This window comes from Brassica napus, chromosome A7 (genome assembly GCF_020379485.1).
Source record: "Brassica napus cultivar Da-Ae chromosome A7, Da-Ae, whole genome shotgun sequence".
In the NCBI taxonomy this organism is placed as follows: domain Eukaryota; kingdom Viridiplantae; phylum Streptophyta; class Magnoliopsida; order Brassicales; family Brassicaceae; genus Brassica; species Brassica napus.
In genome coordinates this window covers 9,803,062-9,820,764 of record NC_063440.1, presented here as the reverse complement: position 1 = coordinate 9,820,764, position 17,703 = coordinate 9,803,062, and the positions used below count along the sequence as shown (strand labels likewise).

At 40.8% G+C, this 17,703-nt stretch overlaps 1 protein-coding gene, 1 non-coding gene and 1 pseudogene across 2 annotated transcripts; 2 read left to right on the top strand and 1 right to left on the bottom strand.

Moving 5' to 3' along the window:
• Positions 1-38: 38 nt before the first annotated feature.
• TRNAE-CUC lies at positions 39-111 on the top strand. The gene has a single exon. It is a non-coding gene; the product is annotated as a tRNA-Glu (tRNA).
• A 6,768-nt stretch (positions 112-6,879) lies between these two features.
• On the top strand, positions 6,880-12,706 carry LOC111199211 (cation-chloride cotransporter 1). The gene is made up of 13 exons (XM_048736609.1): positions 6,880-7,212; positions 7,361-7,507; positions 7,858-7,936; positions 8,507-8,595; positions 8,674-8,788; positions 8,970-9,070; positions 9,228-9,289; positions 9,602-9,829; positions 9,920-10,034; positions 10,158-10,352; positions 10,675-11,075; positions 11,171-11,332; positions 11,449-12,706. Exons 1-13 carry the CDS (start codon positions 7,067-7,069, stop codon positions 12,525-12,527), a joined length of 2,919 nt encoding a protein of 972 aa, XP_048592566.1. The 5' UTR covers positions 6,880-7,066; the 3' UTR covers positions 12,528-12,706.
• Positions 12,707-13,036: 330 nt separating this feature from the next.
• On the bottom strand, positions 13,037-17,703 carry LOC111199210 (annotated as a pseudogene).

The window sequence follows — 17,703 nt, the reverse complement described above, 5'->3', positions numbered from 1 at the left end:
AGCAATTATAAAATTCTTATATATAGATTAATACAAAATCCGTCGTAGTCTAGCTGGTTAGGATACTCGGCTCTCACCCGAGAGACCCGGGTTCGAGTCCCGGCGACGGAGACTTTTTGTTTTTGCTGTTACGTGACAAGATTAACTCATTATTTAGTTTTATTTGTTTGGGTGGCTCTTTTAGCCAAAAGTTAAAAGAATTGACGTCAAAAAGCGTGACGTTTGCAAAGGCCGAGGCGTGTAGTGAGTTTGTTTCCCATGTGCCTGAAGAGAACTGCACGCCTTTGTCTAAAAGGCAAGCAAATTATGCGACATCTATTAACGATTTTAAATTATGGGGCTGTTTTAGGGAGTTTGATACCACCATAATCTCAGCTGCATCAGAAAGTGTGTTCCCCTAACAAATGCTCTAAAAAGAGAACTTTCTGAAGTAGTCTCCTCTTCCTCATCGATCAACCAATTGTCAGGAATGTTTTCAAGATCTTTGTAAGTTTATAGAATTGCTTGATCTTATTCATGAATATACAAACGTATTTATACAACTTCCTTAACCGACTTGGTTAGGATAAACATCTCAACTAACTTATATTTATCTCTCACAATACTCGTACTTATCTCTTAACTGATTCCATCATTATCTCCTCCAATACTCCCCTTCAAGTTGGGAAGGTGAAGGTTTCGAACTCCCAACTTGACCAACAAGTACTAAAACTGCGCACGACCAAGTGCCTTTGTCAAAACATCTGCTAGTTGCTCAGTGGTTCTTACATGAACCGTCTCCAACAGTCCTTCTTGTATCGCATCTCTCACTTGATGACAATCAGATTCAATATGTTTAGTTCTTTCATGGAACACCGGATTGGCTGCTATATGCAATGCTGACTTGCTATCACAGAACAGCTTGGATGGTTTGCGCTGTGGAGCTCCTAAGTCACGTAACAGTCTCCTAAGCCACTTCACTTCTCTTGTTGCCTGCGCCATCGACCGGTACTCAGACTCAGCTGACGAATGTGACACTACTCCCTGCTTCTTAGTCTTCCACGATACCGGTGAATCACCAACAAGTGCCACATACGCACTCAAAGATCGTCTCGTAACAGGGCATGCTGACCAATCCGCGTTGCAGTATACAGACAAACTCGTATCCACTTGAGATCCCAACAGTATACCTTGACCAGCAGTTCCTTTTAAGTATCTTACGACTCTCATAGCAGCACTCCACTGCATCTCACGAGGCTTTTGCATGAACTGTGATAAGATATGTACTGCATACGATATGTCTGGTCGCGTAATTGATAGATAAATCAAGCGACCAACTAACCTCCTGTACTTCTCTGCATCTCGTAAAAACGGACTCAAGTCCAATGCCAACTTGTGCTGTATCTCCATCGGTGTAGCAGCCGGTTTCGAACCAAGTAATCCAGTGTCTGCAACCAAGTCCAGAGTATACTTTCTTTGCTTAAGCAAGAATCCTTCAGCACCACGTCCAACTTCTATTCCAAGGAAATATTTTAGTTTCCCCAGGTCCTTCATATGAAAGCATTTTCCTAAATGATCTTTGAACTTGGTTAAAAACTCGACATCATTCCCACAAATGAGTAAATCATCCACATATATGAGTACCCTAAGCTCCACGTTTCCCTTCGAATACATAAACAGAGAGTAGTCTGCGTAAGAATGGTGAAACCCGAAGCCTTTAAGTGCATCTGTGAGTTTCTGGAACCAGCATCGAGGAGCTTGTCTCAGCCCATATATCGCCTTATGCAACCTACAAACTTTGTTTGGTCCCAACGCCTGAAACCCTTGCGGAAGCTTCATATAAACCTCTTCTTTGAGATCTCCATGCAAGAACGCATTGTGCACATCCATTTGATGTACAATCCATCCTTTCCCTGCGATTATTCTCAACAAACATCTCACAGTCGTCATCTTTGCTACCGGAGCAAATGTCTCCTTGAAGTCTCTCCCTTTCACTTGCCGATTACCTAGAGCCACTAAACGAGATTTTGGTCTCTCCACACTCCCATCAGCATTGTATTTAAATTTGTAGATCCACATGTTGCCTATGGCTCTCTTCCCAGGAGGCAAATCCACAATGCTGAATGCCTTGTTAACCTCAAACGCCTTGATCTCACTCTGCATTGAGTCACGCCATATCTCTTGCTGCATAGCTTCTTTGTAGCTTCTTGGCTCTTCTCCATTTGTTATTGCAGCTAGAAAAGCTTTATGTGCAGGGGAAAATTTATCATCAGATATATAGTTTGTAATAGGATACGGCGTATTACCTTGGACTGTCAACGTTGACTCTGACTTTGGAACAGAGGCGGTGGTGAGATCGTGATGGGGTTCTTCTTTGAGACAACGTGCGTTGTAGTTGACATAATCTCGCAGCCTTGTTGAAGGTTTCTTGTCTCTACACCCCCTACCCATCATGGGTTCAACTACTTCAGTTGATACTTCCTCAGCTTTGTCTTTTTCCATTCCTATCTCTTTTCCACCGTCACTTTGCTCTGTCCTCTCACTCTGTTCTCTAGGCACATTCTGTTCAGTAACCACCGGAGTGCTAATGTACCCTCCAGAGACTTGCACACTCGTTGCAGGCACACTCACACCCACATTAATGATCCAATCATCATCTGGACTACCCGTTACTTCTCTAATCTCCACGCACTTTTCTGTTTCTTGTGAAAAAAGAAACACATCCTCAAGAAAGCTTATGTCTCTGGATACCACAAATTCATTTGTTTCCATGTCATACACCCTCCAGGCCTTCTTCCCAAACGGATAGCCTACAAACACGCATCTCCTACTCCTTGCGCCAAACTTGTCTTTGTCCCTATCTCGCCTATGTACATGACACAGCGAGCCAAACACACGCAAGGAACCATAATTTGGCTTAGCTCCGAACAAAACTTCATGCGGTGATCTGTTTTTCAATATCTTTGTTGGCGTCATATTGATCACGTGTGTCGCCGTTGTTACAGCTTCTCCCCAAAATTTCACAGGCATGTGTGACTGAAACAACAATGCCCTTGCAACATTCAAGATGTGTCTGTGCTTTCTCTCCACACGCCCATTTTGCTGTGGCGTGTCTACGCAGCTTGTTTGGTGTATTATCCCTTTATCCTGAAAGAAATCCTTCAAACACATGAACTTCATCCCATTGTCACTTCTCACAATCTGAACCGCTTGACCAAACTGTTTTCACTGTAAGCGCAAAGCCTATGTATAACTTTCTTCACTTCAGATTTTGCCAGTAATAGGTGTGTCCATACTGCTCTCGAGAAGTCGTCAACCACAGTAAGAAAATAGGCTGCACCACTCGAAGCAGGAACTCTATACGGTCCCCAAACATCCACATGAATTAACTCAAAGATCTTGCTCGTTTTATTAATACTATCATAAAAAACATCTCTTGTTTGCTTTGCTCTAAAACACACGTCACAGTGACTAGAACAAGCTTTATTTTTAACACCAGAAAGCTCAGACAAAGTAGAAAAAACCGAAACAGATGGATGTCCAAGTCTTCTATGCCACAACAGTTGATCCTCACTCCCATCAGCTTTGCAGGCACGAGCAACTCTCACATCCTTGAAGAAGTAAACCCCATCACGTTCTTCACCGGCTCCAATCAGAGTCTTCGAAGAACGGTCCTGCAAAACACAAATGGTGTCTGTGAATAAGGCAAAACAATTAGTATGCTTCAACAGCTTGGACACCGAGATAAGAGTACAGTCCAAGTTTGGTACTAGAAGCACATCTTTCAGAGATATGCGATCCGTGAGGATCATGTCACCCATTTGAGTAGACGTTGAACGTCCTCCATCCGCAAAACCAACTACACACGGTCCTGTGTCTCTAACATTCACCAGGAATGAGACGTTTCCAGTCATATGGTGTGACGCACCAGAGTCAATTATAACATCACCTATAGGCTTACCAGAAAGTTTCTCAGACTGTGTGTATGATCTCCCTTCATTAATTATCTGAGTGATAGCTTTCCATTGATCTGGTGACAAGTCTGAAGTTCCAGACCCGTGTGAGCTAGTCGCATGAGCAGTGTTCGCAGTACCACGTCCACTTGCTCCCCCACGACCATAACCACTGTTGGATCTACCGCGTCCACCTCTGCTAGAACCTCTTCCTCGTCTTTCATTCATCCACACAGGGAAGCCAATTATCTGCCAACACGTGCTCTTGTCGTGTCCTGTCTTGCCACAGTAGAACAATTTTTCTCCAATGATCTGCTTCCATACCCTCCATTAGTGTTTTCTGATCGTGTCGCCAAACTACTAGCATCACGAGCTTCTTTTGAACTTTCTTCCTTCTTTTCTACTTGCAAACCCAATAGCTTCTTGTTGAGCCACTTCTCTGGATTTAGCAGTGTTTAGTCTCGCCTCTTCTCTGATAACCTTTGCGTAGGCTTTACCCAAATCAGGCAACTCATCTGCCTCTATTATTGCTGTTACCACATTGCTGAACCTCGAATCGTCCAAGCCCATGATGAACTGATGCACACGCTCATCTTCTCTCTCCTTCTCATATGCCGCAGCTGCTGTACAGCTACACGCTGGTGGAGGTTTGTAAGTTTGTAGCTCTTCCCACATCATCGCCAGACGACCATAATAGTCTATCACTGGCTGTCCGTTCTGTCGATAAGATGCAAGCTGTTCCATCAACTGATGAACTCGCACTTTGTTACCGACCTCAAATCTCTTCTTCAAATTCTCCCACAGCTTGTGTGCTTCTGTGATAAATGTCACAGTAGATCTGACCCTCGGTTCTATTGATGATCGTATCCAACCAACTATCATAGAGTTGACACTTAACCATGCCTCCAACTCAGAGCTCTCCTCGCTTGGTTTGGGCAACATTCCGTCAATGAAACCAAACTTTTTCTTTGCCCTAAGCGCATTAGCCATCTCCATTGCCCATTCGTTGTAATTCTCACCCTTCAGCTTAACTGATGTAATCAGTGCTCCTGGATTATCTGACGAGAACAGAGTATACGGCGAGGTCACCACCATCGAATCACTCTGTTTCGCAACCACTTGCTTATTCTCATCTCCCATGATGTATCTTGTTTATCACGGAACAATTCTGAGCGTAGGTTTTATGTTGATCTCAGCTCTGATACCATGTAAGTTTATAGAATTGCTTGATCTTATTCATGAATATACAAACGTATTTATACAACTTCCTTAACCGACTTGGTTAGGATAAACATCTCAACTAACTTATATTTATCTCTCACAATATTCGTACTTATCTCTTAACTGATTCCATCATTATCTCCTCCAATAATCTTCTTTGAACATTTTTTTCTAGCATTTTATTTCCTCGTGAAGGAAGAATCGATGGATTTTGAAAGATCGGTGAATGAAGGACATGTCCCAGCAAAATGTAAAGGATAGTTATTCTCATTTGGTGGGTGGATAGGCATATCTTATAGGAGTTCATCTTCATCAAAAAGGAAGAAAGAGGAAATTTTCGAAGAAACTGTTAAAGGGAGGCGAAAGGGGTTGAGATTGTGCTTTAAAGGTTGGCTAGGTATTGTAAATTGGTAAAGGATTTTCATCTACTTAGATCATTTGACGTGTGTCTCTTTTAGTGTCGAAAGTGACAAATAAATTCACGCCGTGGTGAGTTTCAAAGTGAAGGAAGAAGTAAGAGAGGCCTGTCATTGGTAAGTATAACCGGTGGTGTTGTGAGTCCGGTAGCAAGCTTTTTAGTGTTAGGAAGCCAATAACTCAAGACAGCATGAGTTGCAGGAGCTGTGACAGTGAAGAACTCCTTGACAACATTGTTTTATAATTCAAGCAAAGCCATACCAGGGCGAATATGTACAATCTCTGACATTTTATCCTTATCAGTTATACAAAATTCTAACGAGAGTCGGTGAAAGTCCATTCATCAGGGATAATCATGCAGTGATCCACTATGAGGAAACCTGCAAATAATAACTAGAAGGGTTAGGTTATAATCTAGGAGATTTGGGTTTGAGGTTTAACATTTTATAAAATAGAAAATAAATATTAAAAATTTAAAAATAAAAATTTTAAAAATAGTTTCAAAAAATATTTTCGAATTACAAAAAGAAAATTTTTAAAAAAAAATTTAAAAAAAATTCTGAAAAAGAAAAAATTCAAAAAAAAATTATAAAAAAGTTCGAATTTGAAAACATATAATCTAAAACTATATAAAAAATTAATATTTTTTACTTTTTCTATATATCTAGGATATTAGTATCATTTTATCTATTAAATGAAACATTTTGGTCATTTTCTTCCTTGTGGTCTATTTTTGTGATCAAAATTTGAAAATTGTCTATTTATGAACGTAATTATATTACTTAAGTTGGTTTATTAAAGTGGAAAATGATTAAAGTAGTTTATTAGTTTTAAATAAAAGGTTAATTAAAAAAGAAGAAGAAAATCTAGAAGTGACCAAGACTATATTATGCTAAGGAATTGAAGGACATTTCACTTTTTTTTTAACGCTGATTTTTTACGATCTTACAATTATGATATAGGAAATATTACATAGACGATTCGACAACCGACAATACTACTTGCCTTATGAAGACCTACGCTTAACTGCATCACCTGAGCCGTCCTATGAAGATCCACGTCTGGACGTCTGGCCAGATTTACTTGCACCATGTTGAAGATCCCTTGCAAGTCTTTCTTCTGTAGTCTGCATAATTGTTTAATAAACCGCTCTTTCCGGGACTTGAAACCTGAATTTCCTGTAATCTGCAATAAATTGCATAATCTGGGATTCGAACCCCAGACCTGGGTGTAGAAGCCTTTAAACCTTAACCAATAGGCTACGGTGCTTCCACAAGGACATTTCACTTTGACCCAAGAAGCCCAAATTATATATTTTAACCCTTTTTCTTTTAATTTCCTCAGTTTATAATATTTTTTTTCTTTCCGTTAAATCGACGAGTCCTCGATCTCACTTTTTCGTCAGATTTCAAACTCTCCGATCTCTGATTCCGACGAGATATCCTTCTCAGTGTTGAAAGGAGGAGAAAGAGATCTGTCCAGATTCTTCGGGAGAAATGGATAGGGGGGACATTGAAGAAGCCGGCGAAGAGGACTTCCCGCGTCTCGGCGGAGGAAGATACAGGCCGGTGGTGGCGCACGATAGGGCGGTAATCGAAATGTCCTCAGTCGAACCTGGATCGTCCTCCTCTCCCACTCTCAAGTAATTTCATAGTCGGATCCCTTCCTCATAACGTGAAGCTCTTTTCGTTAATGAAGATCTCGTGATCAGTAGACATTGTTACTGAGAATTTGCTTGTATCGTTGAATTGTGCCTCGTGAGTGTCTCACGTTTGTAGGTTTTTGAACAGGAACATAAAAGTAGTTACGCCAGGAGAGTTGGGCGCTGGTGGAAGGGAGGGTCCAAGACTAGAAGATGGTGTCAATGGCCATCAGAAGGAGTCCAAGCTCGAATTATTTGGTTTCGATTCTCTTGTCAACATTCTTGGTTTGAAGAGGTACATGCCTTCTTCATTTTGATATCTACAACTCTACATGTAGAAATGTACATTAGAAAGATTAAAGAAAGACTGTAGCTAAATATACTGGAAATGGTCTCTTGTTTTCGTTGATCAGCCTGGTCTTTTTGGAGGATACAAGTTTCCTGCCCTTGACTATGTATACAGTTCATGATTCTTATAGCATGAATGTGCTTTCTATTGCTGCTATATGTTGTTCTGAGTGATTCTTAACTATATTTTAAGGATCTCTCTTTCATCACCCTGATGTGTAAATGCGTATTGTATATGTGTTTTTCTTTGAGAAATACATTCTCTTAATTTTATATGTGATTGAATATTTCCTTCAGTATGACGGGGGAGCAAGTTGCGGCACCATCTAGCCCTAGGGATGGGGAGGATATCTCTATCACGCAAGGGCACCCAAAGGTATCTTCCTATTCCCATTAGCTTCTCACTTGTTTGTAAATCATGCATTTGCCAGGCTGTTCCAGCCAAGCTCTTCTCTTGTTTTTCTGTTAGAGCAAAACTGTCGAGTCACATCAGGCTTAGTGAAGAGAGCGATATGAGAGAATAACCGAATAAAAAGTTAATACCTCTCTAACACTGGCGGTGCAGGGGCACGCCAGGACTTCAAGTGTCATGCACTAGAATTACCCCTTGTCTCCTCCAGTTTTCTCTCCTTTGTTTGGAAACGTTTGTTATACAATTTTAAACCTAGATGGGTGAACATTTTCTGTATTGAAGTTTAATCTGTTTGATTGCAAAGGTCGCGTTCCTTTATCTGTTTGTTTAACTGCTCTGTGTTTAGCAATCATTGTTTCAGGATGATTAGATTTTTTTCCTTCGTCTGAAAATATCCTTCATTGTTCTGTTGTTGACTCTGTCTATTATGGTGCTGCGAAATTAATTTTTCTATGTAATATAGTCTGGCAGTTTTCATCCATCGCTGCATTTATGGTTTTTCACGATGTTACTATATCTGCTTGGTTTTTGTAGCCTGCTCTCAAGATGGGTACAATGATGGGAGTTTTCGTTCCCTGCTTACAAAACATATTAGGAATTATATACTACATCCGTTTCACATGGTAAGACTGCAAAGTCCTTGATGTTGTACACCAGTCTGCAAAGTCATCATGGCTGGTCTTAAGCTGTTCAGTTTTCAGGATTGTTGGCATGGCTGGTATTGGACAAAGCCTCGTATTGGTATTGCTCTGTGGATTATGTACATTCTTGACGACGATATCTTTGAGTGCCATTGCGACAAATGGCGCAATGAAGGTAATTCTTAATTTTTATGTTATATCTCCCGAATTTTCTTTAACTGTAGTTATAAGTAGCCTTCCGTGCGTTGGGTTTCTGGTCCATAGTTGGCACCCCTATTACTTTTCTCTTCCTTGTGTGATGAACAATAGTCAGGACTTCAAGTTAATTCTGTAATTAATTTTTGCATTACTTCCAGGGTGGTGGACCATATTACCTCATTGGTCGTGCTCTTGGTCCGGAGGTTGGGATTAGCATAGGCTTATGCTTCTTCCTTGGCAACGCAGTTGCTGGAGCTCTGTAAGTGTAAATTCTGGATCCTTTGAAGGAAACTCTCTTGCAGAAAGTCTTAAGCCCACCACCCATTCTTTTGAGTTGCTGGTGCTCTCTTCAGTTTTACATGGCCTCCAAGTGCTTTTAGTAACTACTTTTTATTATTTCCTCCTTATAACTGTAGGTACGTTTTGGGTGCTGTGGAGACTTTTCTAAAAGCGTTCCCGGCTGCTGGGATTTTTAGAGGTATTACTGTGGAACTTGTAAGAATTGAAACCTGGAACCAAACCAAAGGGCTTCTAGGACATATAACCCTTTAGCAATCTGTCAGTTTTTGTCACCACTTTATCATGCTAGTCTTGACTCGAAAGACTTGTTTCATCAATTGTTGGAAGTGGCAAAGCGTATATGCAAAACAGGATTTGCAAGAACGATATTTTTGCCTACCAACTTCTGAGTTCTATTTAACAAAAACGTTTACTTGTTTTCCCTGAGGACATAATCTATAGCCAATTACTCGCATTTAGTCACTTATCTGTGTCTTATTTCTAATGGCAGAAACTATCACGAAGGTTAATGGAACAGCAGTTGCAGAACCAATACAAAGCCCAAACTCACATGACTTGCAGATTTATGGAATTGTTGTGACTATCCTTCTATGCTTCATTGTGTTTGGCGGCGTTAAGATGATTAATCGGGTTGCACCTGCGTTCCTAATACCGGTTTTGCTCTCTATATTCTGCATATTCATCGGGATATTTTTGGCAAAGACAGATGATCCTGACAGTAAGCCATTTCTGAATATTGTTGGAAATAGATTTATTTTACCCCCAAATTTTTAACCTTCACTTTGTTACCCTGTTATGATCTGACCAGCTGGAATTACGGGCTTGCGTTTTAAAAGTTTTAGAGATAACTGGAGTTCTGCTTATCAGATGACAAATAATGCGGGAATTCCTGATCCAACTGGAGGCACATACTGGACATTCAAGTGAGTCACTTTCAGAAATAGTGTTGCCCATGATAGTGAAACTCTAGTTTTGGTGTTAAGTTTATTTGCTCAGTTTTTAGTCTGAAATTTATTTACACTTCTCTTTGTTTGTTTTATTTTCAGTGATTTGGTGGGTCTATTTTTCCCTGCTGTAACAGGAATTATGGCTGGTTCAAATCGATCATCTTCACTGAAAGACACACAAAGATCAATTCCTGTTGGAACGTTGGCTGCCACTCTTACTACTACCTCACTGTATGTGATCTCTGTGTTGTTTTTTGGAGCTGTTGCGACCCGTGACAAACTTTTGACTGATAGGTAACATTTTTACTCCTCGTGTGGTTACTTTTTTATATTCTACAGCTGATCTGTTATATCTTGTTAAGTGTCCTGGAGGAAATTAAAAAGCCCCACTTATCACTTGCACTTATCTTTATCATGATTTGAAAGAAACTAGAAAGATCTGAATATACTACGCAAAGTCATTAGGGGCCTTCAAAGCTATAATGTTTTTCTTAGTTTATGGCAGGATAGAATATTTATGTTTGATACTGCTCGCTGAGACTTCTTCTTTTAGGACTTGAACACCTAGCTTATATCATGGACTATACATGCAATGAAATATTTTCCACTATTGCAGGCTACTTACTGCAACAGTTGCTTGGCCGTGGCCTGTCATTGTTCATGTTGGAATCATCCTTTCAACCTTAGGGGCTGCTCTCCAGAGTTTGACAGGGGCCCCTAGGTTGCTTGCCGCTATAGCAAATGATGATATTCTCCCCATCCTAAATTATTTTAAAGTTGCAGATACGAGTGAACCTCACATAGCTACGCTTTTCACAGCATTGATCTGCATCGGATGTGTTGTTATTGGAAATCTAGATCTTATCACACCGACTGTGACTATGTTCTATCTTCTATGCTATTCGGGAGTAAACTTGTCTTGTTTCCTGCTCGATCTTCTTGATGCTCCAAGCTGGCGTCCACGGTGGAAATATCATCATTGGAGCCTTTCCTTTGTTGGAGCCGCACTTTGCATAGGTATGAATTTTCGAATAATCAATCGCTCGAGAAGATGTCCTATTGTGAAGACTCTTGTTGATTTTTCCTGCGTTTTTTTTTCTCTACGGTTGCAGTGATCATGTTCTTGATTTCTTGGTCATTCACTGTGGTTGCCATTGCTCTTGCAAGTCTTATATACAAATACGTTGGGCTAAAAGGAAAGGCCGGGGACTGGGGAGATGGTTTCAAGAGTGCATATTTTCAGCTGGCCCTTCGTAGTCTCAGGTCACTCGGAGGTAAGGTTACATAATTACATTCTCTATGTGTTGTTACACCGAACCTGCCTTATCTAATATCAGATGGTCCATTTATCTAAGCTTTTCTCATGCACTATCTTCTCTCCTAATTGCAGCGAATCAAGTGCACCCCAAGAACTGGTATCCAATCCCTCTTGTTTTCTGCAGACCATGGGGACAGCTCCCAGAGAATGTTCCGTGCCACCCTAAACTGGCTGATTTCGCCAACTGTATGAAGAAAAAAGGTCGTGGAATGTCCATCTTTGTCGACATACTAGATGGTGACTACTATGAATGTGCTGAAGAAGCAAAGGAAGCCTGCAACAAACTAGCCACCTACATTGAGTATAAGCGTTGTGAAGGTGTAGCTGAAATAGTTGTAGCCCCAAACATGACCGAAGGGTTCCGTGGGATCATCCAGACGATGGGACTGGGGAATCTCAAACCCAACATCGTGGTAATGCGGTACCCTGAGATCTGGCGCCGTGAAAATCTAACAGAGATTCCATCCACATTCGTTGGGATAATCAACGACTGCATAACAGCAAACAAAGCAGTTGTCATCATCAAAGGGTTAGACGAATGGCCAAACGAGTACCAAAGACAGTACGGAACAATCGACTTGTACTGGATTGTGAGAGACGGTGGTCTCATGCTTCTCCTCTCGCAGCTTCTTCTGACAAAAGAAAGCTTCGAAAGCTGCAAGATCCAACTCTTCTGCATAGCTGAAGAGGATTCAGACGCGGAAGCACTCAAAGCCGACGTGAAGAAGTTCCTCTACGACCTGAGAATGCAAGCGGAAGTAATCGTGGTGACGATGAAGTCATGGGACATAAGATCAGAAGGAAACAGCAAAGAAGATTCGTTGGAAGCGTTTGATGCTGCACAGAGACGAATCTCAGATTACTTGGGAGAGATAAAGAGTCAAGGTTCGACTCCTCGGTTGGCGAATGGGAAAGCGATGGTGGTGAATGAGCAACAAGTGGAGAAGTTTCTGTATACAATGCTGAAACTGAACTCGACCATACTCAGTTACTCGAGAATGGCAGCGGTGGTTCTGGTTAGTCTCCCGCCGCCTCCGTTGAACCACCCGGCGTATTTCTACATGGAGTATATGGATTTGCTGGTGGAGAATGTTCCAAGGATGTTGATCGTGAGAGGGTATCACAGAGATGTTGTAACTTTGTTTACTTAGTTTCATATCTTTTTTTGATAATATCCACCAACAAAATCAAAGACCCTGCCCTTCTTCAAGGCCAGCTTCGTCTTTTCCTCTCCCAACCTCTCCTCTTTATATAATTTTTACAGTTTATATATAATTTTAACCTTGTAGTACAGATAATTCCATTTTGTTGAAAATGATTGAATTGGATATTCCTGTGAGCTTTAGTTTTTTCTTTCTCAAATTTTGTTATAGTTAGCTTCATTTTATTCTTTTGGTTATGCACTTACACCCATAGTTTCATATATCATATATGTATATGGTAAAACACATCTCACTAGTTTTATCATTTTTCTCATTCAAAAAGAAATCTTCAACATTACAGAATCTAAGTTCATACATTGATCATTATCCAGAAGTGAAACGAATTTGCAAATTATTCCTCTTTCCCACCATCAGTCGAAACTCGAAAGAAACTGGTTTGTTAGGCTAAGATGAGCGCAACTATAACTTGCTGTTACTTTGTTAAAAGACTATGGGGGTATTGTTTACTTTTCAATCACTAGAGGCGTGAGAGTTATTGTCTGTTGTCTGAAAATACATTTTTTTTAATAAAAATATTGAAAACCGTAACTTCTGCAAGTCTCTCTCATTCTTTGGAAAATACTTTTCACCGACGTTTCTTTCCTTCTCCATTCCTCGATCGTCTTGGAGCTTCGTCTCATCTTCACTTCCACTCTCTTCGTTTCTCAAACTGTTTCCACCCTCAGACTGCTCCATCTCATGAGATGTATGTTCATCCACGGCCACTCCTCTGTCATCACTTCTCTCAGGTGTTCTCCGGTTAGAAGAGGCAGGACGTACTGATGTTGTTGTTGTCGCTGGTGGATGATACATTGGCCTGCCTCCTCCTCCTCGAGGAGCAGCGTTTCCCATTCCTCCCATAACCGGTCCACGTCCCATCATCCCATAACCTTTACGTGGAAACTGTTGCGGAGGTCTACCAGGAAACATCATCCCCGGTACAGGTCCTCTGAAATCACCACCAAACCTCGGTCCATGCTGTCCAAAAGGTCTTGGACCACCCATACCAAAAGGATCTGGCATACCGTTATAGCCACCAGGTCCATAGGGAAAAGCTTCGGCAGGGGCCATTACACCGAGAGGGAAACCTCCCATGCCAGGCATTGGTCTGATTCCACGTCCTAGAGGCATTTGAGGAGGCCACATCATTCCTCTTCCTCTTCCTCTGCCTTGGGGACCGTTTGCCATGCCATCTTCTTCCTCCTCGCTTTCATCTTCCTCTTCTTCGTTGTCCTGAAATGGGACGATGTCTGGATTCTCAGCTCTGCTCTCTGGATTCACTCCCTTTGCTTTCTCTTCTTCGCGTTTGGCTTCCGCAGCTATGGATATTGCCTTGAATGTAAGACAAAACATTAAGCAACAAAAAGAGAGTATATACCATAAGTAACTAAACTCCTAAAAGAGGCAGAGCCATCAGTGAAAAGTAAAAACACATGGAGCTTAATTCTTCCATGTGTCATCGTAAATTAAACGCTTAAGAACCATCAAAAGAACAAAGCGAGCAACTAAAAGAGAGTATATACCATAAGCTCGCTATCTGGTTCTAGATAAAGCAAAGAAGCCAGCTCCTCGCCAACGGAGGGCTCTAACTCCTGACAGTCTCTGCTTATCTACAGTCATTGAACACCAAAAGAGTAAGCTAAAGGTGACTATTACGCAACAACCATTAGCTTAATACTTCGTTATCACTGGCTCACTGCATCAATAGTAACTTGTAATGACTAGTAAACTTTTTTTTTTGTGTTACCATGCAAGTATGGTCAGCATGGGACAATTTAACCATTGCAGCCAGTGTATTGATATAAACAACCATATTTTAGTAATTGAGTTTATTGTATCTAAAAACGATACTACTCCTAAATAGGAGACCAGCTATGATAGCGTAACAACGTACCTTGACAGGTAAGTTTTCATTGTAAGGATTCCTCAAGTTCCGAGTTTTGTGGAAGGACAGTTCGCACAACTACAATGATGAGAATTACAATCACTCAGATAAGTCATGTGAATGCTGCAAATCAAGTTAAGAACTTCATTAGCTCTCAGTACCATATACCAGAGCTCATTGTTAACAATACCAGAACAGAGACAGAGAAAATAAAAAAAGTAGTAAAGCGTGTATTAAGATCGGTGGTGTAAAAGGGCACACTAACATTTCAAGCAAGACTGAGACTTGTGTATAAGAATATAGCACCAGAATTGCAAGACCATATAGGCTCAATCGCATAGGGAAGAAGTAAACTAAACCGGGATTCAGAGCAACAACTATACTAATCAAAGGGAGGTTTAGGCAAAAAGTATACCTTTAACCATTTAACTGAAAAGTTGCGGCCAAACTGCGCGGTGCCATGCTCATGTTTCCAATTTTCTCCACCAATGTAACCACCAATTCTGGATGTCATCTTAGCACAGCCCTATAACGTCATGTGAAAAGAAAGATAAGTTAGGCTCATAAGGCTGCCTACCAAATACGACAATTAGGACGAAGTAGGTTACAGAAAGCAACCATTGATACAGATGAAGAAAGATAATTAATAAGTCTTTCAACAATAAGTAAAGTGGTTCCTGTTTAGCCCAATGAACTACCTGGAAATGACGTGTCCGGTTAACAGAGAATATCAAGATCACATTTGCCACAGAGTCAAAAGCCTCATTAAGTTTCGCTTCATTGCTTCTCTGTGTAGCCCATACTCCTCGTTGCACAGATAACTCGAAGTTTTCTAGATTGTAACTTTTTACTACAAAATACCTGAAAACCCAAGTTTTCTAAAAAGTATCAGATATGGCAGATGAAGCTTAGTGAGAATGTAGTAAACTACAACATACCACGAGTTCGCATAATTACATCAAACTATAACCCAAGTAAAGCATTTTCAAAAGATGAAACACTAAACAACGTTTTAAGAATTTAAGATCAACTGAATGTGAATCCAGAAGACACTTACTACATGAATCACAAGGCTTCTAATCAATAACTGAATAAAATCTTAATGTGCAAATGCAAAGACTTAGGCAATGAACTCTTAGGGACCAATTACGAAAGAACTCTCAGTGGCATCATATTAAGGAAGAAAGTTCTTTCAAATAAAGGCTGATAAAATTGCATAATGTACAACTGCAAGCACAATAGTGCGGCAAGATGTTATGCATAAAGTTAGCAACTGAGACTGTAGGTTAAAAGGATGACTAAAATAAGCCATATAGATCAAAGGAAGCAAGAAAATTTATGTTGACTAGAAGCTCATAAGGGATACTCGTGAAGAAGCGAAAATACATCAATGTTGACAATGAATACTAACTATTTCACCACAAGCAAGCAGAGAGGCCAACAAATTATTATTCAGCTAAAAACAGAAAGATGAAACCGCCAAATTTTGGACCTCTTTTAGCAGTAATCATAACAGCTCAACAAAATCATTTTTAATACCTCTAGCCACTGAATGTTTGTTAACCTGAAACAACAAGACAAAGCATGACTCTTACGGTTGCAGGATTCCTGCTAAACCACTGAGTCAGATCACTAAATAAAAGATAATGGTTCTAAAGTTTCATATGCTTCTTAATAGATCTTAACAAACTATAATCAACTATGAATGAAGACAGCATATGGATACGCTACCATTTGCAAAGCCTAATTCCACAAATCAAATGAAGAAAGAAGGGGAACTGATGGAAAGAGGGAGACTAGTAATAGGTCAAAGAAAGATCAGAATGCAAAGCCAGACCAGACGCAGGTCAATTTGATTGAGGAAGATTACAATCTCTAAATCTACGTATCTATCAAACCAAAGTATCCTAACATCAGATAGAACATATAACATGAAGTTAAACTTGTATATGATATATAAAGATAAAAGCTAGATACATTTGTGTGTGAATATAAAAAGTATCTGTATCTGATCACCCTTATAAGAAACCAACGTCTTGATAGATATACAGTTTACACAAGCCAATTAAAAACCGTGGGACTCTGTACACACCTATTCACCCCCCGAGGCAACGGATGAGCATGAGATGTTTGTTCAGCAGGGTTTGGTGTCTGAGTCTGGCTGACCTGATGTTGTGTTTGCTGAGGTTGCTGTTGCTGCAAGTTACCTGACTCTTGTAGCTGTCCCTGCATCTGAAATTGCACCTGAGGCTTAACATCTCCCAACTGTGGAGCAACGTTCCGTGGTTGATAGAATCTGTTAGGCCCATGATTGAAAGAAGTCAGTTGCTGTATCTTCTGAAGAACTTCCTCAACTGGAGGTGGAGGTCCAGGTACCTTCGCATGCCTGTATCGACACTCAGAACCATTCGGACAAAACCCAAGCTTGTACCTGCCAATACAATATGACCAAACTAAGAACCAGACACAATCTCATTCATTGCGTAGAGTAGTAGAACCCACTAACTTTCATAAGACGACAATACCAAACAAAGAACCAAACACAATCTCTTTCACTGCATAGAGAAGATATAACCCATTATCTTTCATAACAAAGTAGACCAAACTAAGAATCAGACACCAATATCATTCGCTGCGTAAGAGTTAGAACCCATTAGCTTTCATAAGACAATAAGACCAAACTAAGAAACAAACACCAATATCATTCAATGCATAGAGTAGAATCAAAGAACAAGACATACATATTGCACTCTTTGATATCTTCATTGGTGTGTTTATAGACGCAATCATGCTCTCTACATTCGCCGTGTAACCGGAAGAACCGGCAGATAGGCATACGAGCTTTGTCGTACTGATGGAGGAACCCGCAGGCTTCCGCTTTCATACACAGACCTCGAAGCCAGTGTCTGCAAACAGTCTGACGGAAGCTCCGTCCTCTTCCAGCTCCGGGAACCGTCGCGGAGGAATGATCGTAGTTTGGTGTCAGGTTTACGGCGGCGGAGGATGAGTTTTCGGGAGGAGGGACCGGGACTGAAGCTGTGGGTTGGGTAGGTGCGGAATCGAGACCGCCTTCGAAATCGAAGCTGAGACCGTCGGCGTCCTCCATTGTTTAGGGTTTCGATCGAAGAAGCCAACGGAGGAGCAGTCTCTGAGTTTTGAGCTTCTTCGGAGCTCTGATCATCGGAGATTGAACCGGGTGGTTTATATTTAACCCATGTTCAGAAAATTAGCCGAGGTTTG

What these genes read in the sequence shown, in the direction of transcription:
- LOC111199211 (XM_048736609.1), top strand. Translation starts at nt 7,067, where the DNA reads ATGGATAGGGGGGACATTGAAGAAGCCGGCGAAGAGGACTTCCCGCGT. An exon ending in AACGCAGTTGCTGGAGCTCT is followed by an intron (nt 9,071 to 9,227) that starts GTAAGTGTAAAT and finishes TTATAACTGTAG; the next exon opens with GTACGTTTTGGGTGCTGTGG. An exon ending in GGCACATACTGGACATTCAA is followed by an intron (nt 10,035 to 10,157) that starts GTGAGTCACTTT and finishes TTTTATTTTCAG; the next exon opens with TGATTTGGTGGGTCTATTTT.